At 42.2% G+C, this 24,761-nt stretch overlaps 1 protein-coding gene across 1 annotated transcript in view; it reads right to left on the reverse strand.

Moving 5' to 3' along the window:
* SF3B2 (splicing factor 3b subunit 2) overlaps positions 1-24,761 on the reverse strand; it is a 77,462-nt gene that overhangs the window by 44,292 nt on the left and 8,409 nt on the right. The window contains exons 4-10 of the mRNA XM_075837402.1: positions 18,321-18,482; positions 17,990-18,038; positions 17,813-17,904; positions 17,603-17,705; positions 12,281-12,363; positions 7,919-8,125; positions 7,591-7,716 (exon numbers count right to left, since the gene is read on the reverse strand). Of these exons, the coding sequence (XP_075693517.1) occupies positions 7,591-7,716; positions 7,919-8,125; positions 12,281-12,363; positions 17,603-17,705; positions 17,813-17,904; positions 17,990-18,038; positions 18,321-18,482 (822 nt within the window). The remainder of the gene's footprint in view (positions 1-7,590; positions 7,717-7,918; positions 8,126-12,280; positions 12,364-17,602; positions 17,706-17,812; positions 17,905-17,989; positions 18,039-18,320; positions 18,483-24,761) is intronic.

Raw genomic sequence — 24,761 nt, forward strand, 5'->3', positions numbered from 1 at the left:
TATAGGAGATTGGCGATAGAAGTTGCCACACATCTAGCTCCCGACATCAAAGATTCGCTGGTGGCTACCGTAACAACGACATTGCAGAAACTGCAAAATGAGGTTACGTCACATGGTACACGGCTGGATGAACTGGAGCAACGAGTCGGCCTTATGGAGGATGAATCAGCGGGGGCACACACACACATCCAAGGCCTATTGCAAGACAACTCCAGGCTCAGAGACCGCCTGGAGGACTTGGAAAACCGCTCCAGGAGGAACAACCTCAGAATTGTCGGCCTACCTGAGCACATTAAACCCCAGCACTTACAGGGGATATGCGAAACGGAGCTTCCAGAAGCCCTAGGCCTGAACAGGTCTTGCAGAGTGGAGAGAGCGCATCGGGTCGGCCCACCGGGCGCAGTAAAGGCCACCACAGGAGAACCGCACAACAGGCCACGTCAAGTGATTATGCGATACCTAGACTACAATGACAAAGAGGAACTCTTGCGCACCTTTAGGAATCGAAATACACCATTACAGCTTCGAGGAGCTAAAATAATTTTATTTGCCGACTACTCTGCAGATGTCACGCAGAGACGGAGATCATTTGGAGGAGTATGCACTACTTTATACAAGAGCAAAGTTAAATTCCAGCTGCAATACCCGGCAACATTGAGGATTACAAGACCAGACGGTTCTGTCAAGGTTTTTCACACTCCGGAGGAGGCGACGCTCTTCGTGGACAAGATGGTGAGACATGAGAACTCTGACGCAACAATAGCGAACACCCGGCAGAGCTCAACGACAAAGAAAAAGACCTCGCTGGACCAAGCATTAGCACGGGACAGTTCCTGGTCTTCCATTGCCCGGGTTCCATCACCCAAGCAACAACGCACAGAGTCCTCCAAAACCTTGCAAAGATCCCGCATTGATAGGATGATGGAGGCGCTACCGGACTGATGAGTATAACTTGCAATATGGAGTGTGTATACATGTCTCATGTCACGCACAAATGTGGTTTTACTGTGGGGCACGAAGGCTAGACATATAAGGCAATATAATTGTATCTAAATGGTAGGATATTGTACATTAATGACACCCTGGCAAAAGGAATGGTCCAGAAACACCCGAGGGTCATTAAAATCACAAAAATAAGGAGGGGGGGGAGGGGGAAGGGCCTTCACCCAGAAAAAAAAGTGAAGTCAGGCATACCAATATGACGCGAGACACACAAGAGAGAGTGTGGATTTTGCTGGTCGGGTATTATGTTGATACTGGTTATAATACTGTTTTTTTACTGTTTGCACATGAAAATGTTCTGGGTTTAGGAGCAACGTGGAGCGGAGACCTCCGAGCAGCCACCATAGGACCGGGGCACACATGCCCGGAAATAGATATACAAAATAACTCAAATTTGATCCTTATAGAGAAATTTAGAATATGCAAGTGACCTCATGGAATGTTAAGGGGCTCCGTTCCCCCAATAAACGGATGATGGTTCTTCGTCACCTAAAAAAATTACACACTGACATCGCTCTCCTACAGGAGACCCATTTGGAGGAGAGCGACTTCCACCGCATGAAAAAAATGTGGGTGGGTGCAGTTTACGGCTCTTCAGCTTGTGGTCGTAAAGCAGGTGTACTCATTTTGATCAATAGAAATATGGTACACAAGGTACTACGCACAAATTCCGACTCGGCAGGCCGCTTGCTCCATGTCGTTCTTGACACTCCGTGTGGGGTCCTAAGCATATACAACATCTACGGACCCAATGATGATAACGTTAAATTTTATAATGATTTGGAAAGGGCGTTGCTAACAGATGATATCCCACACAAATTGGTAGGGGGTGATTTCAATTCTGTCCTAGACCACAGAGAGGATAGGAGGTCACACAAAATTCAAGAGTTGGGATCCATCTTTGCAGGGACCCCCAGAAAACACGATAGGGTATTGGGACCTTTATTAGAGAGCACTCATCTAATAGACGCATGGCGGGAGGGCAACCCGGACGCAAGGGAATTCACACACTATTCGCATTCTCAGCAGACATGGTCAAGGATAGATTACATTTTCATATCGACACCCTTGAGGCAACGAATAGGAGTTTCTACTGTAGGGGACTTGGTGATCTCGGATCACGCACCTATAATGATATCCCTTCAAGAGGTGTACCCGAGAGGGACAGATTTTATTTGGCGCTTTCCGGCTCATCTAGCGCTAGATGATACATTCAAAAGACAGTTGCAGGGATGGTGGTTGGAATACGCATCCGAGAATGACGGGCACAGGGATAATCCCTCCCTCTTTTGGGACACAGCGAAGGCAGTATTGAGGGGTAGGATTCTCGCTTACTCTGTAAGCAAAAAAAGGGAAATAGCAAGACAATTTAAAGCAGCAAGCAGTGCGTTGAGGTCAGCATACACAACACATCTCTCCCAACCAACGGAGGGCAATAGACAAGCCTGGATACAGGCCAAACACAACTTTGATGAGTGGACCTCTCAGAAAGAAATGACCCGCAATTACGAGTTTGAGGCAACAATACACAGATTTGGAAATAAGGCGGGAAGATTGCTAGCAAATGTAGCTAGGGGACAACGCCCGGCACAACACATAGCCAAACTTAGGGACCACACGGGACAAATCACGGGAGATCCTTCACATATAAATTCCATTCTGGCCAGATTCTACGAGGAGCTGTATTCCGATGAATCGGTCTCACCGTTAGAGGCTACACTCCTGGACAGCACCACTCTTCCTGTCATCTCAGAGGATCAACTGCAAATACTGAATGCGCAGGTTACTAGGGAGGAGGTAGATAGGGCTATCAGAAACCTGAAAAACTCCAAAGCCCCAGGCCCAGATGGCTTCTCAGGAGAATTTTACAAAGCTATGAGAGAACAGGTGACCGAAACCTTGGTTTCGCTCTTCAATAATGCCCTGGGTAGTGAAGGTCTGCCACCATCGGCAAACACGTCCTATATCAAACTTCTGTTGAAACCAGGAAAAGATCCCCTGCTACCAGGGTCTTACCGACCCATATCCCTAATAAACGTCGATGCGAAACTTCTCTCTAAAATCATAGCAAATAGACTAGCAGATATAATGCCACACCTCATAGCTCCTGAGCAGGTGGGGTTCATTAAGGGGAGATCGGCGGTCACCAATATTAGAACGGTATTGGCGGTGCTAGACAGGGTGCAGCACAGTCCAGGACAGGGGGAACACCCAGCACTGCTTTTGCTGGATGCTGAAAAAGCATTCGACAACGTTAGATGGAAGTGGCTGGATGCGGTTTTGGACAGAGTAGGGATTACCGGGGCTTTTCGAAACCTACTGCGACACATTTATAAGTCCCCTAATGCTAGGATCTGCACCACAGGGTTTCTATCTCAGCCGTTCCGCTTATATAAAGGCACAAGACAAGGCTGCCCGCTGTCTCCATTGCTGTTTAATCTGGCATTGGAGCCACTGGCAAGACATTTGAAATCTTCAGAGGTATTCAGAGGCATCTCGGTGGGGGAAATGGAGGTTAAGGAAACACTGTTCGCAGATGACATACTTTTATTCCTAGCAAACCCCTCACGGGACGTTCCACGGGTATTTCAGACGCTACGTGACTTTGGGGAATATTCAGGATATAAAATTAATTATTCAAAGTGCCAACTGCTAGATTTGGGACCGAAGGAGGGTAGTCATGGTCGACTATTGGATGCTCTAGATGTGGAGATAGTGCGGTCACAGATCACGTATTTGGGCATCAAGGTGGGGCGGGCACCTAGCTCCCTATATGATCTAAATTATCCCCCTTTGATACGGGACATACAGGCGGATCTTCTGAGGTGGCACGGGTTGCCCCTTTCACTCCTGGGAAGGTGTGCCTTGGTCAAAATGTCGGGATTTGCAAAACTACTATACCCCCTACAAACCATTCCATTACTTATCAAACACGGGGATACCAATACACTAAATTCGTCCTTCACTAAATTCATATGGGGGGGAAGAAAACCGAGAATAGCACTGGCAAAACTTATGTTAAGAAAAGAAGAGGGGGGCATTAACTTCCCTAACATACGGGGATACAACCTGGCATGCTTGAGCAGACACTTGCTGGATTGGCAACAAGGTACCGGATGCCACTCCAACATTAACCTAGAAAGGCAGCTAGCAAAACCATGGGATCTTATGGCTTTAGTGCATACAGCCTTTGCGTCCCTGCCCACTAACATTAAGAGATCGGCCCTACTGCGGGATACCATTATCACATGGAAAGTATTGCGTAAGCATTATGGTCTTCCATATCGCATTTCAAAACACATGCCTATATGGAGACATCCAGATTTGTGGGCGGGAAGGCATAGTCAGCTACTCCAGAGATGGAGAGAGAGAGGGATAGCGACTCTGGGAGACATGTTCCAGGAACAGGAAGGGAGATGGCTGACCCTGCAGGAAATACAGACAAAGTACAATTTCGACCATCCCCAACATCTACAATATTATCAAATATTATCTTCATGCAAAGCGAAACTGGCGGACATATCCGACGAGACCCACCCCAACCTGTTTGACTCATGGTTCCTAAGCACACACCACAGGTCCATATCGCAACTGTATAACACCCTAAAGCCAGTGCTATTGAAGGTGACACCAGCTCAGGCATTTATGAAATGGGAAAAGCTATTTGGCTTGCCTAATATTGCAACATGTGGAAATGGGGTTGGTGGATCTCAGAAAACATATAACAAACGAGAAATGGAGAGAAATCCACTTAAAAATCTTCCATCATGCCATATATGCGTTCACCCTGCCCCCTTCCATAACCAAACCAGATAGAAAGACTTCATGCCCGAGGTGTGGATCACCTCGCACAGACATGTACCATGAGTTTTGGGCATGCACCAAAATACAGCCATTTTGGAAAGAAATGACATCTTTAGTGCAACAAATAAGCAGATTTAAGGGGCTCCTGGGGCCAATGGAAGTTTTTTTACATGTCCAGCATGATGGAGGGTCAGATGACACAGAAGTAACCCACTTGCCCCCCATTACACATGCGGCATTGATGGTGGCAAAACGATGCATACTCCAGAAATGGTTGGTACCAGATATCCCGCAATCAAGTGAGGTTGTACAGGGGATGAAAAGCCTATTCTATTTAGATAGAATGGATGTTCTAAAACACAAAGATGCACAAGGGGGGAAATTTTTGGGGAAATGGAAATTATTCATAACAGAGCATTTCTCGGGGGAGGAGGTATGCAAAATGATCGATCCATTCACGGGATCACCTTGGTACCTGATAGAGGATCTCAAGGGCACCCTAGGAGTGTTGAGAACACGTAGAACATAATATCTATAACTTTGAAATGATATCTAGGCCAACTCGGTTAGGAATATAGCTTCATGTGGCTCCAGTTTAGGTTATTCATGTTTATACTTATATTAAAAAAAGTTTTGTATGCATTGTTCCTCAGGGATATTCATTGTTAACGCTGTTCACCAAATGTTATGGAAATTCTTGTAATGACCTTCAGTAACTGTCACATAATGATGTAAACAACTATGAGCTTAGTGTCATTGTGGGAATGTGATTTTCATACCATCAGCAATAGGTGACTATATTCCTGTAACAGTTTATTGCATATTATGTTATGTGAAAAATCTTCAGAAAATCAATAAAAATATGTTATAAAAAAAAAACAAAAACTATGATATTCTTGAAAGTTGAATGGTGGACTTGTTTAACATAAATAACCACTCAACCAATAAAATGGAGGCGTGTTATCTATGTATGTATATATATATATATATATATATATATATATATATATATATATATATATATATATATATATGACGTTTGCTACATAAAGAGGTCACCTATCTAAAATCCAAGTATAGATGTGGGATGCATGACAAAGTAAAAAAGGAGGAAGAAATACTTAGCACATCCCTGTTGGGGAAAAGTGAATGGTTATTAGAAGGCAAAAGGCCTAGGAAACAACTGGCACAGACATTTTTCAGATTTTCACTTTTTCCTCCCTACCTTCCAAAAGCCGTAACTTTATTTTTCCATTGATATAGTCTTATGAGAGCTTGATTTTTTTCTGTTGTAGTTTTTCATGGCACCATTTATATTTTACTTACTACGTCTAAAAGGTAAAACGAACTGTATAAAATAAAATGCAGTCACCAAATTCTCAGAGCCATGACTTTATTTTACCGTCAATTGAGCGTAAGGGCATATTTTTTTGCCGGACAAGCTTTCGTTTTTAAAGGAACCATTTTGGGGTACATGCGAGGTTTCGATCACTTATGACATTTTTTTTGTGGGAGATGAGGTGACCAAAAAAAACTGTGATTCTGGCATTTTACCGTGTTCACCATGTGGGTTAAATCATTATATATTGTAATAGTTCAGACTTTTACAGACGCAGCGATACCAATTATGTTCATTTATTTATTTTTTTACAATGCTTTAGGGGGGAAATGGGAAAAGGGGGGTTTTCGGAACCAAATTTTTATTTGTACATGGCTTATTAGGAGCACAAACTAGACCCGGGGGCCTTCACTGGGCTCAGAGGCTGCCATAACCATCAGCAACCCGCAATCGCATACTTCCCCTACCCAGCTATGATGGAACTGTATGTCATACAGTATGTCGGGGGAAAAAAACAGACAAAATGTAAGGTGATGAAGTGAACATTCTAGAATTTTTTAGGGAAATTTTTCAGGGGATATATCAGTCAGAGCAAGATTATTTCAGTAAGGAATTGGCCCTTTATCTCTGAGAAAGTAAAATTTAAATTATTAGATGAAGTCGAAAAGCAAAAAGTAAAAGAACCAATATCATTAGAAGAAGAGATAGAAGGGCCAGTTGTAGAACTATCTAAAAATAAAGCTCCAGGACCCGATGGGCTACCGCTAGTGGTATATCAGAAGTACTTCTCCATAATGAAACGCCTACAATGAATAATATGGAAAAAAAAAGGCGCATTGCCAAATTGTTTAAAACTGGTATATAGTGTACCACAGGCTTCGGTGTGCATCGGGGGACAGAAGACACACTCATTTGGTCTTACTAGAGGTACAAGGCAAGGTTGTCCAATATCGCCTATGCTATTTGCACTGGTGATAGAGGTACCTGCAAATAAAATATAAGATAGTTCTAAGGTGGTAGGATTTCAATTTGGAAAATTAGAAGAAAAAATATCACTGTATGCCAATGATAAGTTGGCATTTCTAGGGAGCCAGTCAAGGACACTGAAAAGTTTTTGGGCACTAGTAAAGCATTTCATAAATGGATATCTAAGGGTATTTGTCACTTGCACCTACTACAGAATTAACTTCAAATTGTAAATCTATTAAATAGATCAGTGTCCAGCCTTTGTAAACAGGGCGACTCGACACGGTAAAGTAGGTAACATTCATGGTGTCACCCTCTATACACACTGAATGTAATTGCCTTGTCAGGCAAATATAAGAAGCGCAGCTAAAATTTAACAAAAAAAAAAAAACACCACAGAACAGGAACATTGACGGTAGGTTGAACTAAATCTAGTGGGTATACCAGCAGCCCAATATACTCCCATGTTATATGCCAACCTCAGAATCACTGTCGCTGTCACTGTCCATCTGTTCCTCCTCAAAACGCTTCCTGGGAGCAGCTAGTTCCACTTTTTCAACTTTTTCTGGCTCTTTTTCCTTTTCTTTTTTTACATCATCTGTCAACTGTTAATAAAAAAAAAAAACAACAGACAACATGAAGTGAAGAAGCTATCGAGTAACTTTAGTTCCCAATGACTAGAGGCAGAACACACACTGTAAAAACCCCCATAACGGCAGCTCTGGCACAGGCCACAAATACCACCAAACATACATGATCCAAATTTAAAACGAATCATTTCGACAGAGTCGCAGAAAGAGGAGTCACCTTAAATGCTTGAAAGATCCTTTTGAAGAAAATGAAGTTGGGGTCATAAATGTCTGGCTCCTCGGTCACATATTCTATTTCCACTTTCCCCCCAGCAGAATCCGCCTCTGCTGCCTCATTTACATCATCTGCCACAACAGGTGGGGGGGTCACAGTTGTTCTTCTACGTGTTCGTTTCTTGCGGTTCCTTCGCTTACGACTTTTCTTCTGCAAAAAAAGAGTATATGTTAATGCATAATATGACTGGTTTATTTGAAGCGTACCTAACTTTTCAGATGACTTCAGAATAAGCCTTTGTACATGTACATGAGGAATAACACTATTTCTGTCCATTATATGACTTGTATTATGCATTTTTTTTTAGCAGTTTTCCCCTCCGCAGGCTCTCATTCTCAGTTGCCTCAGGTCTTCTTTACGCTGCAGAATCATACTCTACCTTGGAGCTTTTTCCACCTCTGAAATTAATGGGAAGCAGAAAAAAAAACTAAATAACGCGCCATTCGTTTGGAGCGTTTAAGGCGTTTTTTTTTGCATTTACAAATTCCTGAAGGAATTCTGAGGCAGACTTTTTTCTGCTTGGCAAAAAGAAAAAAAAACAAACACTGCGTGCACAAACCCTTATACTTACCAGGAAGCGGACTCCACGCTGCTCCCCCTCCCCACTCGACTTGTATGGGCAGCATGTCTATGTCTGACTAAAGAGGCTCTGTCACCAGATTTTGCAACCCCTATCTCCTATTGCAGCAGATAGGCGCTGCAATGTAGATTACAGTAACGTTTTTTGTTTTTTTTTAAAACGAGCATTTTTGGCCAAGTTATGACCATTTTTATATTTATGTAAATGAGGCTTTCTAAAGTACAACTGGGCGTGTTTACAGTAAAAGTCCAACTGGGCGTGTATTATGTGTGTTACATCTGGGCGTTTTTACTTTTTACTAGCTGGGCGTTCTGACGAGAAGTATCATCCACTTCTCTTCAGAACGCCCAGCTTCTGGCAGTGCAGACACACAGCGTGTTCTCGAGAGATCACGCTGTGACGTCACTCACTTCCTGACCCAGGTCCTGCATCGTGTCGGCCACATCGGCACCAGAGGCTACAGTTGATTCTGCAGAAGCATCAGCGTTTGAAGGTAAGTAGCTACATCGACTTACCTGCAAACGCCGATGCTGCTGCAGAATCAACTGTAGCCTCTGGTGCCGATGTGTCCTCGCTCGTCCGACACGATGCAGGACCTGGGGCAGGAAGTGAGTGACGTCACAGCGTGATCTCTCGAGAACACGCTGTGTGTCTGCACTGCCAGAAGCTGGGCGTTAACGAACAGAAGTGGATGATGCTGATTCGTCAGCATCCTACACTCCCATTCCCAACGCCCAGCTAGTAAAAGAATTAAAAACGTCCGATGTACGCACATAATACACGCCCAGTTGGACTTTTACTTTAAACACACCCAGTTGGACTTTTGCAAGCCTCATTTGCATAAATACAAAAATGGTCATAACTTGGCCAAAAATGCTCGTTTTTTAAAAATAAAAACGTTACTCTTATCTACATTGCAGCGCCGATCTGCTGCAATAGCAGATAGGGGTTGCAATATCTGGTGACAGAGCCTCTTAACTCTGCTCCTGCTACCCATTCTACAAACTTCTATTGGCAGGCAGTGAATGGAGACACCCTCACTTTCTGCAGTCCGTACCCTCTGCTCTATAACTAGATACGGATTTGGCTTGTCAACAGGGGGTGGAGGACAGATTACAGGAGGGGAAACACCTAGTGGCAGTAACTTCACACAGAATTTTCATTGATCAAACAAAATTTTAACAGTAAGTTGATCTATATCTATATTGACTGCGCTATTGATTCAGTCTAAAAAATGGAAACCTGACGGAATGGTGACAAACGGAAACCATTAGCAATGTTTCCGTCACCATTGATATCAATGGTGATGCAGACGGAAGCTAAGGTTTCCGTTTGGCTTTCTGTTTAGGGGTTCACGCGACGGAAGCCCTGAATGGAAAGCCAACGGTGATGTGAACCGGCCCACATTAACAGGAGTTGTTTGAAAAGTTTTTAAATAAAATAGAAAATACATAAATAACTAGTTCATCCCTAAAAAATGGAGGTAGAACAGAAAATCCAAGGGTAAATTTACTGTACTGTGAGATGCATATTAATAGATATAAATCAGAAAAGGAATATCAGCTATTTAAAAAGGGGTTCTACATGTTCCCTAATCCTTAAATTGAAAACATACAGATAGATAACATAGCAATTCCCACTAGGAACTAATCGGAGTTAATGGCTGCTATGTACAGCAATAAGGACTATACCGGCTCTATAAATACCAAAAAAACTTCTTGAAAAGTGTTGTGGTTCACATTCCAAGACGATGAATTGATTGAATAATTTAAAAAAGACCTAAATTTTAGTATTAGCCTTTCTTAATGCCACGTTTGTGTGTACGTTCCCTATATATGCTGCAAAAATCTTGGTGTATACACCGGATACATATTGCATATGTCGCACATTTACTCCCGGAATATAATAAAATTAAAAAAAAACTACTTGTGGTAAGGGCTGGGCAAATAATAGACAGAAAAAGATAAAAACTAAACCGAAATTCAGTGCAATAAATTGACGTCATCTTGCGCATTTAATATTTTTCCCCGGTTTTAACTGTATCTGCCTCTTCAGGACGCAGATACAGTTGAACCCAATGTTCGAGCAGGGAGCCGTAAGGTCCCTGCTCTACCATACTCTATGTATCGCCAGACGCTCACACAAAACCAGAAGAGTAGAGAGATCTCCTCCACTTCTCATTGAAACAGGGTTAGAGGAGTATGTTTTTTTATTAGGGGGAAGCTATGGGGGGCATTATACTGTGTGTGAGGGTAGCAGCTATAGGGGCATTATACTGTGTGTGAGGGCAGCAGCTATAGGGGCATTATACTGTGTGTGAGGGCAGCAGCTATAGGGGCATTATACTGTGTGTGAGGGCAGCAGCTATAGGGGCATTATACTGTGTGTGAGGGCAGCAGCTATAGGGGCATTATACTGTGTGTGAGGGCAGCTACAGCGGCGTTATTCCATATGGAGGGCAGCTAAAGGGAAATATACTGTGTGGAAGGCAGTGTCCGATTATATAGAGTAGTATACAGCAGGCTCAGGAGATAAATATTAATTAATTCAATGGCGTGGCATGCAAAAAGGGGTGTGTCCTAAATAAGGGGTGTGTGAGGGCAGCAGCTACAGGGGCATTATACTGTGTGTGAGGGCAGCAGCTACAGGGCATTATACTGTGTGTGGGGGCAGCAGTTATAGGGGCATTATACTGTGTGTGGGGGCAGCAGCTATAGGGGCATTATACTGTGTGTGGGGGCAGCAGCTATAGGGGCATTATACTGTGTGTGAGGGCAGCAGCTATAGGGGCAATATACTGTGTGAGGGCAGCAGCTATAGGGGCATTATACTGTGTGTGAGGGCAGCAGCTACAGGGGCATTATACTGTGTGTGGGGGCAGCAGTTATAGGGGCTTTATACTGTGTGTGGGGGCAGCAGCTATAGGGGCATTATACTGTGTGTGGGGGCAGCAGCTATAGGGGCATTATACTGTGTGTGAGGGCAGCAGCTATAGGGGCAATATACTGTGTGTGAGGGCAGCAGCTATAGGGGCATTATACTGTGTGAGGGCAGCAGCTATAGGGGCATTATACTGTGTGAGGGCAGCAGCTATAGGGGCATTATACTGTGTGTGAGGGCAGCAGCTATAGGGGCAATATACTGTGTGTGAGGGCAGCAGCTATAGGGGCATTATACTGTGTGTGGGGCAGCTACAGCGGCGTTATTCCATATGGAGGGCAACTAAAGGGAAATATACTGTGTGGAAGGCAGTGTCCGATTATATAAAGTAGTATTCAGCAGGCTCAGGAGATAAATATTAATTCAATGGCGTGGCATGCAAAAAGGGGTGTGTCCTAAATAATCGTTCATTAATCGTAATCGAGGTTACATGTTCAATTAATCATGATTTTGATTTAGGTCATAATCGCCCGGCCCTACTCGTGGTATATGTTTTTCCTAGGATCCAGTTGTATTGAAAAGCATTGTCAACTACACTTTTCAATACAGTTTCAGAAGTGTATACAGCTGTTTTGTGGCAAATGTTTTCCAAGAGGACACTATTTAGTACACTTGGCCCAAACAAACCTATGAGTGCATCACAGTATACGTTTGGATCCTTTTTTTCTATCCAAACAAAGATCGCAGGTGTAGCCCATAAATATGATGTATAGAACTATGTAATCGGTCGTTAAATTAGATCATTGAAATAAAGATTATTATTCCGACACCTATTATTCTCATACCTCCTTCTTTGGTCCAGCATTCTCCTCTTCTGTTTCAGATGCAGTATAAATCTGACGAGGATCATTATCATAATCTTCCTCTTCTAAAATTTATAAAAAAATAAAAATAATATTTCTATCAAAATAAAGTCCTGAGGAAATAAAGACGCTAACATGAATCTATGGCATTTATCTGTCCTAACAAAGCACATACGGCAGGCGCTAAACAGAGTTACAGTTAAAAATCAACATTCCAAGGCTGTGGCTTTTTAGTTGTGTTTTCCAAAGGCTTTATCAGCTTTTTTTTTTATTTTATTTTTTTAACCATACTTTAGGGGGTTCTCTCATCATCAGACAAATTCTTCAGGCCATCAACTGATCACTGAGCGGCTGGTATCCCCAGCGATCAGCTGCGATTGTTGGGGGTAGTATTGCTCAACGGCTGCAGGGGAAATGTAGAATTGCATAATTAAGTAGAATGTGGAGTGCATAGATAATACTACCTCCCTGTCTGCCACCTATATCTATTCACTCTGGTAGAAAAGCGGACTACATAATACATGGATGGACTGGGCCCAAATGTATTATGCCGATTATATACCACCAGAGCAAAATATGCCGATACTTCGTAAATCTCTGCTTTGAACATACCTTGTAAGGACGCAGCCTAGTTTGGGCCTTAAGGCTCAGAGCCCATTTTTCAAATCTGACATATTTCACTTTATGTGGTAATAACGTCGGAATGCTTAAACCTATCCAAGCGATTCTGAGATTGTTTTCTCGTGACACATTGGGCTTCATGTTCGTGGTAAAATTTGGTCGATATATTCAGTGCTTATTGGTGAAAAATTGCAAAATTTAGAGAAAATTTTGAAAAAATTGAATTTTTCAGAATTTAAATGCATCTGCTTCTAAAACAGACGGTTATACCACCCAAAATAGTTACTAGTTCACATTTCCCATATGTCTACTTTAGATTGGCATCGTTTTTTGAACACTCTTTTATTTTTCCTCACCGTTACAAGGCTTAGAACATAAACAGCAATTTCTCCTATTTTTAAGAAAATTTCAAAAGCCTTTTTTTTAAGGTACCTGTTCAGTTCCGAAGTGGCTTTGAGGGGACTATGTATTAGAAACCCTGATAAAACACCCCATTTTAAAAACTAGACCCCTCAAAGTATTCAAAACAGCATTTTGAAAGTTTTTTTTAACCCTTCAGGCATTTCACAGGAATTAAAGTAAAGTGGAGGTGAAATTTACAAATTTCATTTTTCTTGCTGAATTTCAATTTTATTACATTTTTTTCTGCAACACAGAAGGTTTTACCAGAGAAACACTACTAAATATGTATTGTCCAGATTCTGCAGTTTTTAGAAATGTCCCACATGTGTCTCTAGTGCGCTCGTGGAATAAAACACAAGCCCTAGAAGCAAGGAAGCACCTAGTGCATTTTGAGGCCTCTTTTTTATTAGAATATATTTTAGGCAGCATGCCAGGTTTGAAGAGGTGTTGAGGTGCCAAAACAGTAGGAATCCCCCAATAGTGACCCCATTTTGGAAACTACACCCCTCAAGGAATTCATTTATGGTTGTTGTTACAATTTTGAACGCACAGTTTTTTCACAGCACCTATTTGAATTGGGCTGTGAAATTAAAAAATTTCATTTTTTCCAATAAGATGTCATTTGTGATCAAAATTTCTTATTTTCACAGGGAACAAAATACCCCATTTTGTTGCCCAATTTGTCCTTAGTGCGGCAATACCCCATTTGTGGTGATAAACTGCCGTTTGGGCCCATGGGAGGGCTCAGAAGGAAAGGAGCGCTATGTGTTTGGAGTCCAGATTAGCTGGATTGGTTTTCGGGTGCTATGTCGCATTTGCAGAGCCCCAGAGGTATCAAAGCAATGGAAACCCACCAGAAGTGACCCCATTTTGGAAACGACACCCCTCAAGGAATTCATTTATGGGTAATTTGACCATTTAGACCCCATAGTTTCTTCACAGAACTTATTTGAATTGGGCTGGGAATTTAAAAAATATATATTTTTTTCCAATATTATGTCGTTTTAGCTCAAATTTTTTTATTTTCACAAGAAATAAAACACTCCATTTTGTTGCCCAAAGTGTGTGGCAATACCCCATTTGTGGTGATAAACTGCCGTTTGGGCCCATGGGAGGGCTCAGAAGGAAAGGACCACCATTTGGCCTACTGGGGATTTTCTGGTGCGAAGTCATGTATGCAGAAGCCCCTGAGGTACCAGTACAGTTGAAACAGTTGAAACCCGCAAGAAGTGACCCCGTTTTAAAAACTACACCCTTAAGGCATTCATCTAGAGGTGTAGTGAGCATTTTGACCGGAGACATACACCCCATAAACTGTAATGTGGGTTCTCCCGGGTATGGCAATACCCTACATGTGGCTGTTATCAGCTGCCTGGGCACACAGCAGGGCCCAGAGGGGAAAAACGAGGGGGGATAAGCTGTGCGGAGTACATCAGGGTAAGTAAAACTGGGGTAAATTATAAACCAAGGGATGTATGATAAATTTTAAAACACTTTCATACAGAGCTCTGGTTTTTCGGGACACGTGTCACATTGATATATTGTGTCATCCCTTATCCCCCTCTTATAGCAGACTTTGTACCTCTTGACTTTTTCTCTTCTTGCCAGTTTGGGGAACTTCTCCTGGAAAGTGTTGCCCTGGTACGATGCGTGTGGCCTCGCTTCCAGAAGTACCGGGTGCCCCCCCCCCTCCCCTTCTTGGTCCCTAAAGATTAGGTTCTTGATAATCACCTCTTGAAATTCCAGGAAAATTCCCCTCTGGCCTGCACATCGACGTAGCACGTACGCATTGTACAATGCCATCTGTATGATGTGCACGGCCAGCTTCTTATACCACACCGCATGGCGCTGTAGGGCTTCAGGACTTGATCTGACAAGTCCACCCCTCCCATGTACCTATTGTAGTCCAGGATGCAGTCTGCTTTGGGGGTGTCCTTCCCTTCATATATCCTAAATCTGTAGGTATACCCTGATGCACTCTCGCACAGCTTATACATGTTCACGCCATACCTTGCCCTCTTACCCGGCAGGTACTCGCGGAATTGAACCCTCCCTTTAAAATCTACCAAGGACTCATCAATAGAAATACACTTCTCGGGGGTGTATGCTTGGGAAAACCGGGCACTGAAACGGTCTAATAGGGGTCTCCGTTTATACAAACGGTCAAAACTGGGGTCATCTCGGGGGTGGGCGCTGCTCATTATCAGTATAATGTAAGAAGCGAAGTATTGTCTAATTTATAAATTTTTTTAGGTTACAGTTCAGTTCTGAGGTTGCTTTGAGGGGCCCATATATTAGAAACCCCTATCAAACACCCCATTTTAGAAACTAGACCCCTCAAAGTATTCACAACAGCATTTAGAAAGTTTATGAACCCTTTAGGTGTTTCACAGAAATTTAGAGCAAAGTAGAGGTGAAATGTACATTTTTTTTTTTGTCAGAAAATCCTCTTTATACCATTTTTTTTATAACACAAAAAGTTTTATCAGAGAAACGCACTCAATACTTATTGCCCAGATTCTGCAGTTTTGAGAAATATCCCACATGTGGCCCTAGTGTGATAATGGACGGAAGCACCGGCCTCAGAAGCAAAGGAGCACCTAAAGGATTTTGAGGCCTCTTTTTTATTAGGCACCATGTCCGGTTTGAAGAGGTCTTGTGGTGCCAAAACAGTGAAAACCCCCCAAAAGTGACCCTATTTTGGAAACTAGACCCCTTGAGGCATTCATTGTAGTTTTCATGGGGTGCATGTGACTTTTTGATCAGTTTTTATTCTATTTTTAAGAGGCGTGGTGACTAAAAAACCGCAATTCTACTATTGTTTTTTTGTTCGATTTTTTTTTACAGCGTTCACCGTGCGCTATAAATGACATTCACTTTATTCTGCGGGGCGATACGATTACGGCGATACCAGATGTTTATAGTTTTTTTTTTAGGTCTTATGGCGTTTGCACAATAAAATACGTTTTGTAAACAATCATTCACTTTTTCTGTTACCTTATTCTAAGCGCCAGAACTTTTTTATTTTTCCATCAATAAAGCCGTGCGAGGACTTATTTTTTGCGTAATGAACTGTAGTTTCGATCCATACCATTTTTAGGTACATGCGACTTTTTGATCTCTTTTTATTCCATTTTTTGGGAGGTGAAGTGACCAAAGAATTGTGATTGTGGTTCGGTTTATTATTATTTTCTTTTACGGCGTTCACCGTGCGGGATAAATAACAACATCATTTTGTAGTTCAGGCCGTTACGGACGCGGCGATACCAATTATGTATAGTTTATTTGTTTACATTTATTCAAAATAAAGGACTGACAAGGGAAAAGGGGGATTTTTACTGTTATCACTTTTAAAACTTTTATTTTCTTATATTTACACAACTTTTTTTAATTTTGTTTTTTACTTTATTACTTTGTTCCACTAGGGGACTTGAGGGCAGGAGGCTTTGATCGCAATTCTAATACACTGCACTACATGAGTAGTGCAGTGTATTAGAGCTGTCAGCTACTCACTGACAGCAAGCATAGTGGGTCCTGACTTCGTCAGGACCCACTAGGCTTCCGTTGATGGCGTAGCCAGAGTCCATTGTTAGGATTCTGGTTGCCATAGTCACGATCGCCGGCCGCTATCGCGGATCAGGCCCTCGATTGTGGCTTAACCCTTAAGAAGCCGCGCTCACTATTGAACTTCGGCTTTTAAGGGGTTAATCGGCGGGGGAGCTCCGCGATCGGTCCCGGCACATTGAGCAGTGAAAGTCTGCTGTCTGAAACAGCCGTGTTTACTCCATGACCTACTATTAGGTAACTGAGCGCGAACGCTATAGTTAGCATGACCTAATAGTAGGTCATGGAGCGTTAAGAGGTTAATGAGACAACCCCTTTCAGAATAAGGTTTCCGTTTTAAACGTACGTAATATGGAAAAACAAGCATGCTTTTCAAATCCGCAGCATGCTCATTCTGTTGTGGAAATGTCACAGATTTTCACAGTGGATTTTACCATATAGCAGGGGTGAAATCCGCTGTGAATCCGCAGCGCAATCCGAATGTAACATGCTGATTTTGCTGCGGATTCAAGCCTAGATCCACAGCGGAAATATACCGCCACATGTAATGTAATACTAATGTAATACTAATGAAATACGGATCATATATGGATGCATCTGTCTTTTAAACAGTTTCCATAGACTTCAAAAAAAGAAAGTAGCCTCAACAAAAAAAAAACTAGAGGTAGTACTGACAAAATACACTCATGTAAAAGGATACGAAGCCTAATGTATTACCTGTGGTTACCGGCATAATCATCTCTTCTTGTCTAATTTCTTTAAGCTGAAGAATTTTCTCAAGGACTTGTGGAATCTTTAGACCAGAAGAGGAATCCTCCATCTAAAGAGAGAAAGAAGAAAAAAAAGGAACTAGTAGTAGTAGACTGCACAGACTTATTTAAGTTTACAATGATAAGCATAAAACAAGATCAAAGATGGGGATCTTACCTCTTTGGAATCATCTCCAGACTGATTGAGAACACGTGGACGAGTAATGGAGGGCATTAGTGGTAGGATAGTAGTTCCAATGGGAAGGTTACCTGTAGATAAACAGAAAATACATACACACTACCTTGTAGAAAAGATAAATAATAAAAACTACACGGTGTGTGAACCGGACATTACCTCTGGGAAGGAGGAGGGATCGAGTGGATTCTGGATCAATTAGCGTTGCCTGAAAAATAAAATGGCATTCAGGTGAGATTTAGAATTAAAGGGGGTTGTACCAGAATAGACAATTAGCAGCTATAATTGTCTGATAGCTGGGGACCCCGCAACCGCCCCCCCCCCCCCACCAATCGCGAGAACAGGGGGACTGCAGTGGGGTTCGCAGTCATCAGACAATTATCAACTATCAAAATTTGTCCACTTTGGGAATACCCCTTCAAGGAAAAAAATTATGGTGTATAAATCACTACACAGAACTGTACGCAAAAACAGAAAACATAACTTTTACCTTAGGGAGTCCATCATTGTGCTGAGGAAGTGCTCCTGTTGGTGGCTTACTGTTTTCGTGGTCAGGTGTCAGGCGAGAACTCAGGCCAAGTGGAAATCCCATGCCCATGTTTGGAGGAGGTGGGAGAGGAGCGAGCAGACTGGACATTGGCATTCCAGCCATCTAACAAAGAGCAAGATACATAAAAGAAAATTAGAATTAGACTTACCTGTAATTCGGTTTCTATGAAAAACCCTTCATGACAGAACCACAGGAGGTTGGAGGTCTAACTCGAATAGGAACAGGAAACCACAATAGTGTAAATAGCACCCCCCCCCCCCCACCTCTCAATCCTAAGTGTATTTCAAATGACCAATTAGGAATGTATAGAGGGAACATATTACTTCATAAACATGTTACCCACAACAACACAGGGAGGGAAATAAGGGTCCTAACATGGAGGGTTTCATAGAAACCAAATTACCGGTAAGTCTAATTCTATTTTCTCAACTTATCCTCCATGACAGAACCACAGGAGACTTCTGAAAGAAGCATTTTTTATTTGGGAGGGACTATGGCGTGAAGAACTTTTCTACCATAGTCTGTAATGCTTAGTAAACGTATGTACAGAGGACCAGATTGCGACCCTGCAAATTTGGTCTAGAGAAGCTTCAGTTCTTTCTGCCCAGGAAACTGACACCGCACAAGTAGAGTGGGCATGAGATTTACTGGGGGACTTAAATTCTGAATACTATAGGTTTCAGGAATAGCTTTTTAAATCCAATTGGTGACAGTGCCTTTCACTCCCCTTATTTGGATCCCAAAATTGGACAAAAATATTTTGATCGTTGTGACTTCTAGGTAAATGAGGTTAGGTTTACGCACATCTAGAGAATGGAATTCCTCTTCTTTCCTGTTGGCTGGGAGAAAGAAGAGAGTGTCATCTCCTGAGACATGTGGAAGTCCGATACCACTTTGGGTAGAAAAATGGGATCAGGGCAGATCTATCCTCTAAGAATTTTAAATAGGGCTCACGGGAGCGGCTTTCCAGGAAAATTGTTCTCTCGCTGCCTCGTAGCCACTTACTGATTACATGGTTGGGAGTTACGGTGTTTCCGTAACTCCCAAAGAATTTAACAATAGTTACGGAAACAGCGTAGCTCGCATTATACGCTGCTTCCATAACTGCCATTCACTACTATGGGAGTAATGGAGAAAAGACATCTTGCACCTCAGGGAGGATATGAATCAAATGAGGGATAGAACAGAAGTGGAGAATAGCATGAGAGAGCTAGAAGACAAGACGATCACTATGACCAAAGTCGTCAAACAGTTAACCCCCTCTAATAACTCATTGAACCGTGAGGTTATAGACCTAGAGGACAGGTCTAGGAGGTACAACATCAGAGCAGTGGAATATCCTGAAAAGGTGGAAGGAGAGGACTTTGCAAAGTTTATATTCGAGTGGCTGAAAATTATTTTGGATATGCGGATTTAGCCGTCATTTTTGGAGTGGAAAGAGCTCATAGAATTCCAATGAGGGCTTTCCCACCTGGCAGCAATGCACGGTCAATCCTGCTAAAAATAATTTCCTCTAGAGACAGAGACCAAATATTAAGGAATTCCGAAACTCCCCCCCCCAATGGAATATAATGGAAATAAGATACTATTGTTTCCAGACTATTCAAGAGAATTTACAGAGGTCAAGAGAAGGTTGAGAACGAAGGAAATAAAGTATTCCCCGTTAATCCCCGCCATACTATAGGTGGTTCATGAGGAGAGGACATTGTTCTTTCAGAGTGCCAAGGAGACCACAGAATGGATGGACTCACGAAATTAATCAGAAAGTTGCGCGGGGGAGGAGCTGGAGCGGAAAAGAGCAAAGTGAAGAGGACTTGTCAACATTCCGCAAGAGTGGGATGGTGTGATGGGCTGCAGGGGGAGGGGGATAGGAGGAGTAAGGGGGAGGACCCCAGGAGCAAAGTAAAATTAGTATGAATTTAAGTTTATTTTTTCTCCATGATCTTTCAATCAATGCAGTCATTTCTCCTCTTCAGGAGGACATTCCATTGGAAAGCACGAGCAATGAACATGAAGGTTGTGGTGTGGAAAGTTAGAGGTTTAGTAGAAGGATATAAAAGGCTTGCCGTCTTTCAGGGAATGAAAAATCATATGCCAGGGATCGTCCCATTTAACGTAGGAGAGATGTCTCACGCGTAAATGGTTTGGGACAGAGATTCATTCAATGTATAGAGGTATTCAAGAGGGGTAAGTGTAATGATCCACAGGTCATTGCAATATGAAATCCTGACTTAAAAAATAGACTGTGAGGGGAGATTTATCTTCCTATATAAGAAGGTGGCAAGCCAGAAAATGGTATTAGCATGTATATATATATATATATATATATATATATATATATATATATTTATTCCACCCCCATTTTCATTGGATGTGCTAAATACATTATGTAAAATGTATGGAAAACAGAGGTGGGGTTCCACTACTAGTGGTAGGGGATTACAACTGTAACTAATGAAGAACTGGGAAGGAAAAATCCAGGGCTAGTTGTACTCCTCTTAAGAAAATAGAACAAATGGGATGGATAGATTTTTGGCGACAGATCTACCCCGACTTAGAACAATATTCCTGTTATAATAAATCTAGTGGTAGTCTAGCAAGGATAGATATGGTTCTGGGGTCTCCCAGTGCCTACTCGCTAATACACTCCATATCATATGAACCTAGATCGGTGTCTGATCACGCCTTACTGTTGAAGCTAAATTTGGGAGAGGAAATGCCTCGGGTATCTCGGGTCAGTACACATCCCCAGTGGACGGCTATAGTTACAGTACATGAAGAAATAGGGAGGCAACAGAGAATTCTTGAACTTTAACCAGGGGACAGTCTCTAAAGGGGTGGTTTTGGACACATGAAGGGCATTTCTGAGGGGGTTGTTGAATGAAAATATTGTACAGGCTAAATGAGGATTTAGAAAAGAAGACCAGGCTAGTTTATAGGTAAGGGAATCTGAGAAGGAATATCAGCGGAGAGGAGCTATAAAGGGTGAAGAACGAGTGGACAGGGGCTTGTGGGGTGTATGAGGCAATGCTATTACGTAAGGCACAGAATAGAGCAAGGTTTTCGGATAAAAAATTATACCTAGAGGGGAGGTAGACCAGGTAAGCTTTGGAGTAATAGGAGTAAGAACAATCATACAATAATTCCAGTTATAAAAAAACAGGTGTGTTAAATAGGGAAAGAGGGATAGCTGGGGAATTCTATAAATACTATAAACCGTTATATACATCAGATGCACAGACAGATCAAGAACTAATACAAAGATATTTGGGGGAAATTTATTTTCCTTCCCTATCACAGGAACAAAGAGGAAGGTTGGAAAAGGGGATATCATTGGAGGAGGCGTTAGATGTGATTAGGAAATCCCCAAAGTCTAACTCAGCAGGCCCTGATGGCTTTCCATACGAAATATATCACAACTATGGAAACACATTTGCCCCACTACTGGTGGATATTTTTAATGAAGTATCAGAGGGGCCCAGTTTACCTGCTTCTATGAGGGAGGCTTTAATAATATTAATTCTAGAATCCGAGAAGGATGCTTTGGATCCAGGGTCTTACCGCCTGATATCGCTTTTCAACACGGACGCTATGATCCTGGCCAAAATTGTCGCTTCGGTTGGCGGGGGGTCATTGAGTCATTAATTAGGGAGGATCAGTGTCTTTATGCCAGGGGAGTTGACAGAAACCAACATTCGATTATTTGGCAACATGGAGCTGAGGGAAGAGTAGGTACAGGGAGGCCACTCCATCCTGTCATTGGACACAGTCAAAGCGTTTCACAGGTGGATTGGCACTTCCTATGGGAAGTGTTAGGAAAATATGGTCTTGGAAGTAGATTTATAGGGTGGCTAAGGGCCTTATATTGGAGAACTGTGGCTAGGGTCCTGGTGAACAGGGTGCCGACAGAGCCTTTTTCACTGTCCCGGGGTATGAGACAGGGGTGTCCCCTCTCCCCACGCGTCTTTGCCCTCTTTGAGCCTTTGGAATGTAAGATTCGCCAGGTTCAGGGAGTGGAGACAAGATTTTTCTTTAAGATGATACATTAATATATGTAGAGGGCCCTGTTTGTATCTTGGGGAGGATAATTCAGTTGATTGAAAAGTTTGGGAGTATGTCGGGACTTCAGATTAACTAGAAAAAAACAATAATAATGCCATTAGATGAGGAGGAAATGTGTCACGACAGGTTGAAGGTAGTGGGTAGAGGGGAGGCATTTAAATATCTTGGAGTGATGGTGTCGCAGGATATATCCAGTTATCTAGAATTGAACTTAGCCCCGTTTATAAAGAAATTAAAGGGAAATATCAAAATTTGGAAAAGACTGCCATTATTAATGGCGGATAGAATTGCCTTATTGAAAATGATAGCATTGCCGCAGATCTGATCAATAATTGTCCAATTTTAGTGGGGGGGAAATGGTTTAAAATCATAGTGTGTTTAGTAAGGAATAGGACATGGAGAGGGAGAAAAGCAAGGGCTAAGCTCAGCCTACTTATGTTAGAAGCGAAAGAAGAAGGGCTTCCAATAAAGCATTTCAGAGCGTAATATCTTGTGGGGCAACTTTGGTATATTGCTAGGTGGAAGTAACTCCCAAATCTGAGGAAAATTGTAGAGGATGGGGGCCCTTTTAATTTATAAGAATTATTAAGCGGTTATAGAAGGTATGGGAAAAAATACGTAAGTGTAAATTAAGGGATTATTAAAATTGACTCCACTATTTAATAATGGGAGTTTCGAAGTAGGTAAAATGGGTCACCAAGAATTTTGGAACAGTGAGGGTTTATTTTAGGTCAATCAATTCAAGATGGTAATTTAAAAGAGATGGCTGTTATATGGGGAGAAGGGGATGCCCCAAGAGGGGCATTATATAGATATTGGCAATTAAAGACGCAGTTAGGGCAACACAGGATAGAGGGTTGTTTCAGATTTTGGAATATGTACACGTTAGCAATGGAGAAAAAGAGTTCATGTCAAGGAGTAATAAAATACCTAAGAGCACAGATGGATACAATAGATAGAAAGAAGACAAGGGATAAATGGGAGAGAGAAGTGGGTAAAATTAAAAAGGAGGAGTGGTCACAAGTGGGAAGTAGAACCTCGAGAACATCACTTAATAATAACCATAAGCGAACACCATTTTTTATGGTTAATAGACTAGACTTTACTCCTAAGAGATTAGGTAAATTTAACAGAGATAGAAATACCAAACGCCCAAGATGAGATAGGGAGGATGCAGGTTTTATGCACTTAAAAGGGGTTTTCTAGCCACTAAAAATTGATGGCCTATCCTAAGGATAGGCCATCAATAGTTGATGGGTCGTCATCCGACTATCGGGACCCCCACTGGTTAGCTGTTTGAAAGGGGCGGCAGCGCTCCCCTTCATTTCTTCTTTCTCACAGTGAATCTTCGATACGCATTTAGCGGCGATTCACAGGTATTGCAGCCTTTTCTCCCATTGAAGTGAATGAGAGAAAAGGCTGCAATACCTGTGAAACGCCACTAAATGCATCTCGACGATTCACAGTGAGCAAGAAATGCCCCTTCATACAGCTCATACAAGCGCTGCGGCCCTTTCAAAACAGCTGATCGACGGGGGTCCCGGAAGCCGGACCCCGACCCATCAGCTATTGATCGCCTACCCTGAGGATAGGCCATCAAGTTTTAGTGGCTGGAAAACCACTTTAATCAACTGGTGTCCAAGAGTTCACAAGTTCTCAATGGAGATGATCCACAATATAGAGCTGGTATTCGAGATTATCAATCACAGTTTCCCAGCCATTCGATAGGGTTTTATGTGGGACATTAATTTTTGTATGTTGCATAATAAAAATTTAAAAAAAATAAAATATTCGTGGAGCAGATGAAGTTCCAAAGGGAAGTGCCCTGAACTGATAATGAGACTTCTTGATCCTGTAAAATTGCAAATCTTAGAAACATTTGGTAAATCTGATTCACAGGGGTATGATCGTATGCATCCTGCAAATCGATCGTTGCTATCATATAGTCCTTCCCGATTAAGGGTATGGTGTATCTGGCCGATTCCACCTTGAACTTGTAATACATATTTGTTCAGAGTTATAAGATTTATTATTATTCTGAAAGCTCCACTTGCTTTTTGGACTAGAAATACTCGAGACTAGTGGCCTTGTCCTCTCTCCTTGAGTCGAATGGGAGAAATTACCTCTCTGAGTAGTAACTTATGGACACTTTATTTTAGCGCCGCTTGATAATTGTCTAATAGTAATGACCATCTTTGCTGGGGGAGGATGCAAAATCTATTTTCAAACCTTGAGAAATTGAGGTTAAGGTCCACTGATGTTTTGCCATTGTTTTGTGAATCCTGAAATCCTGCCCCCCCACTCAAATGGCGTCATTGT

This window comes from Rhinoderma darwinii, chromosome 9 (genome assembly GCF_050947455.1).
Source record: "Rhinoderma darwinii isolate aRhiDar2 chromosome 9, aRhiDar2.hap1, whole genome shotgun sequence".
Taxonomy (NCBI): Eukaryota; Metazoa; Chordata; class Amphibia; order Anura; family Rhinodermatidae; genus Rhinoderma; species Rhinoderma darwinii.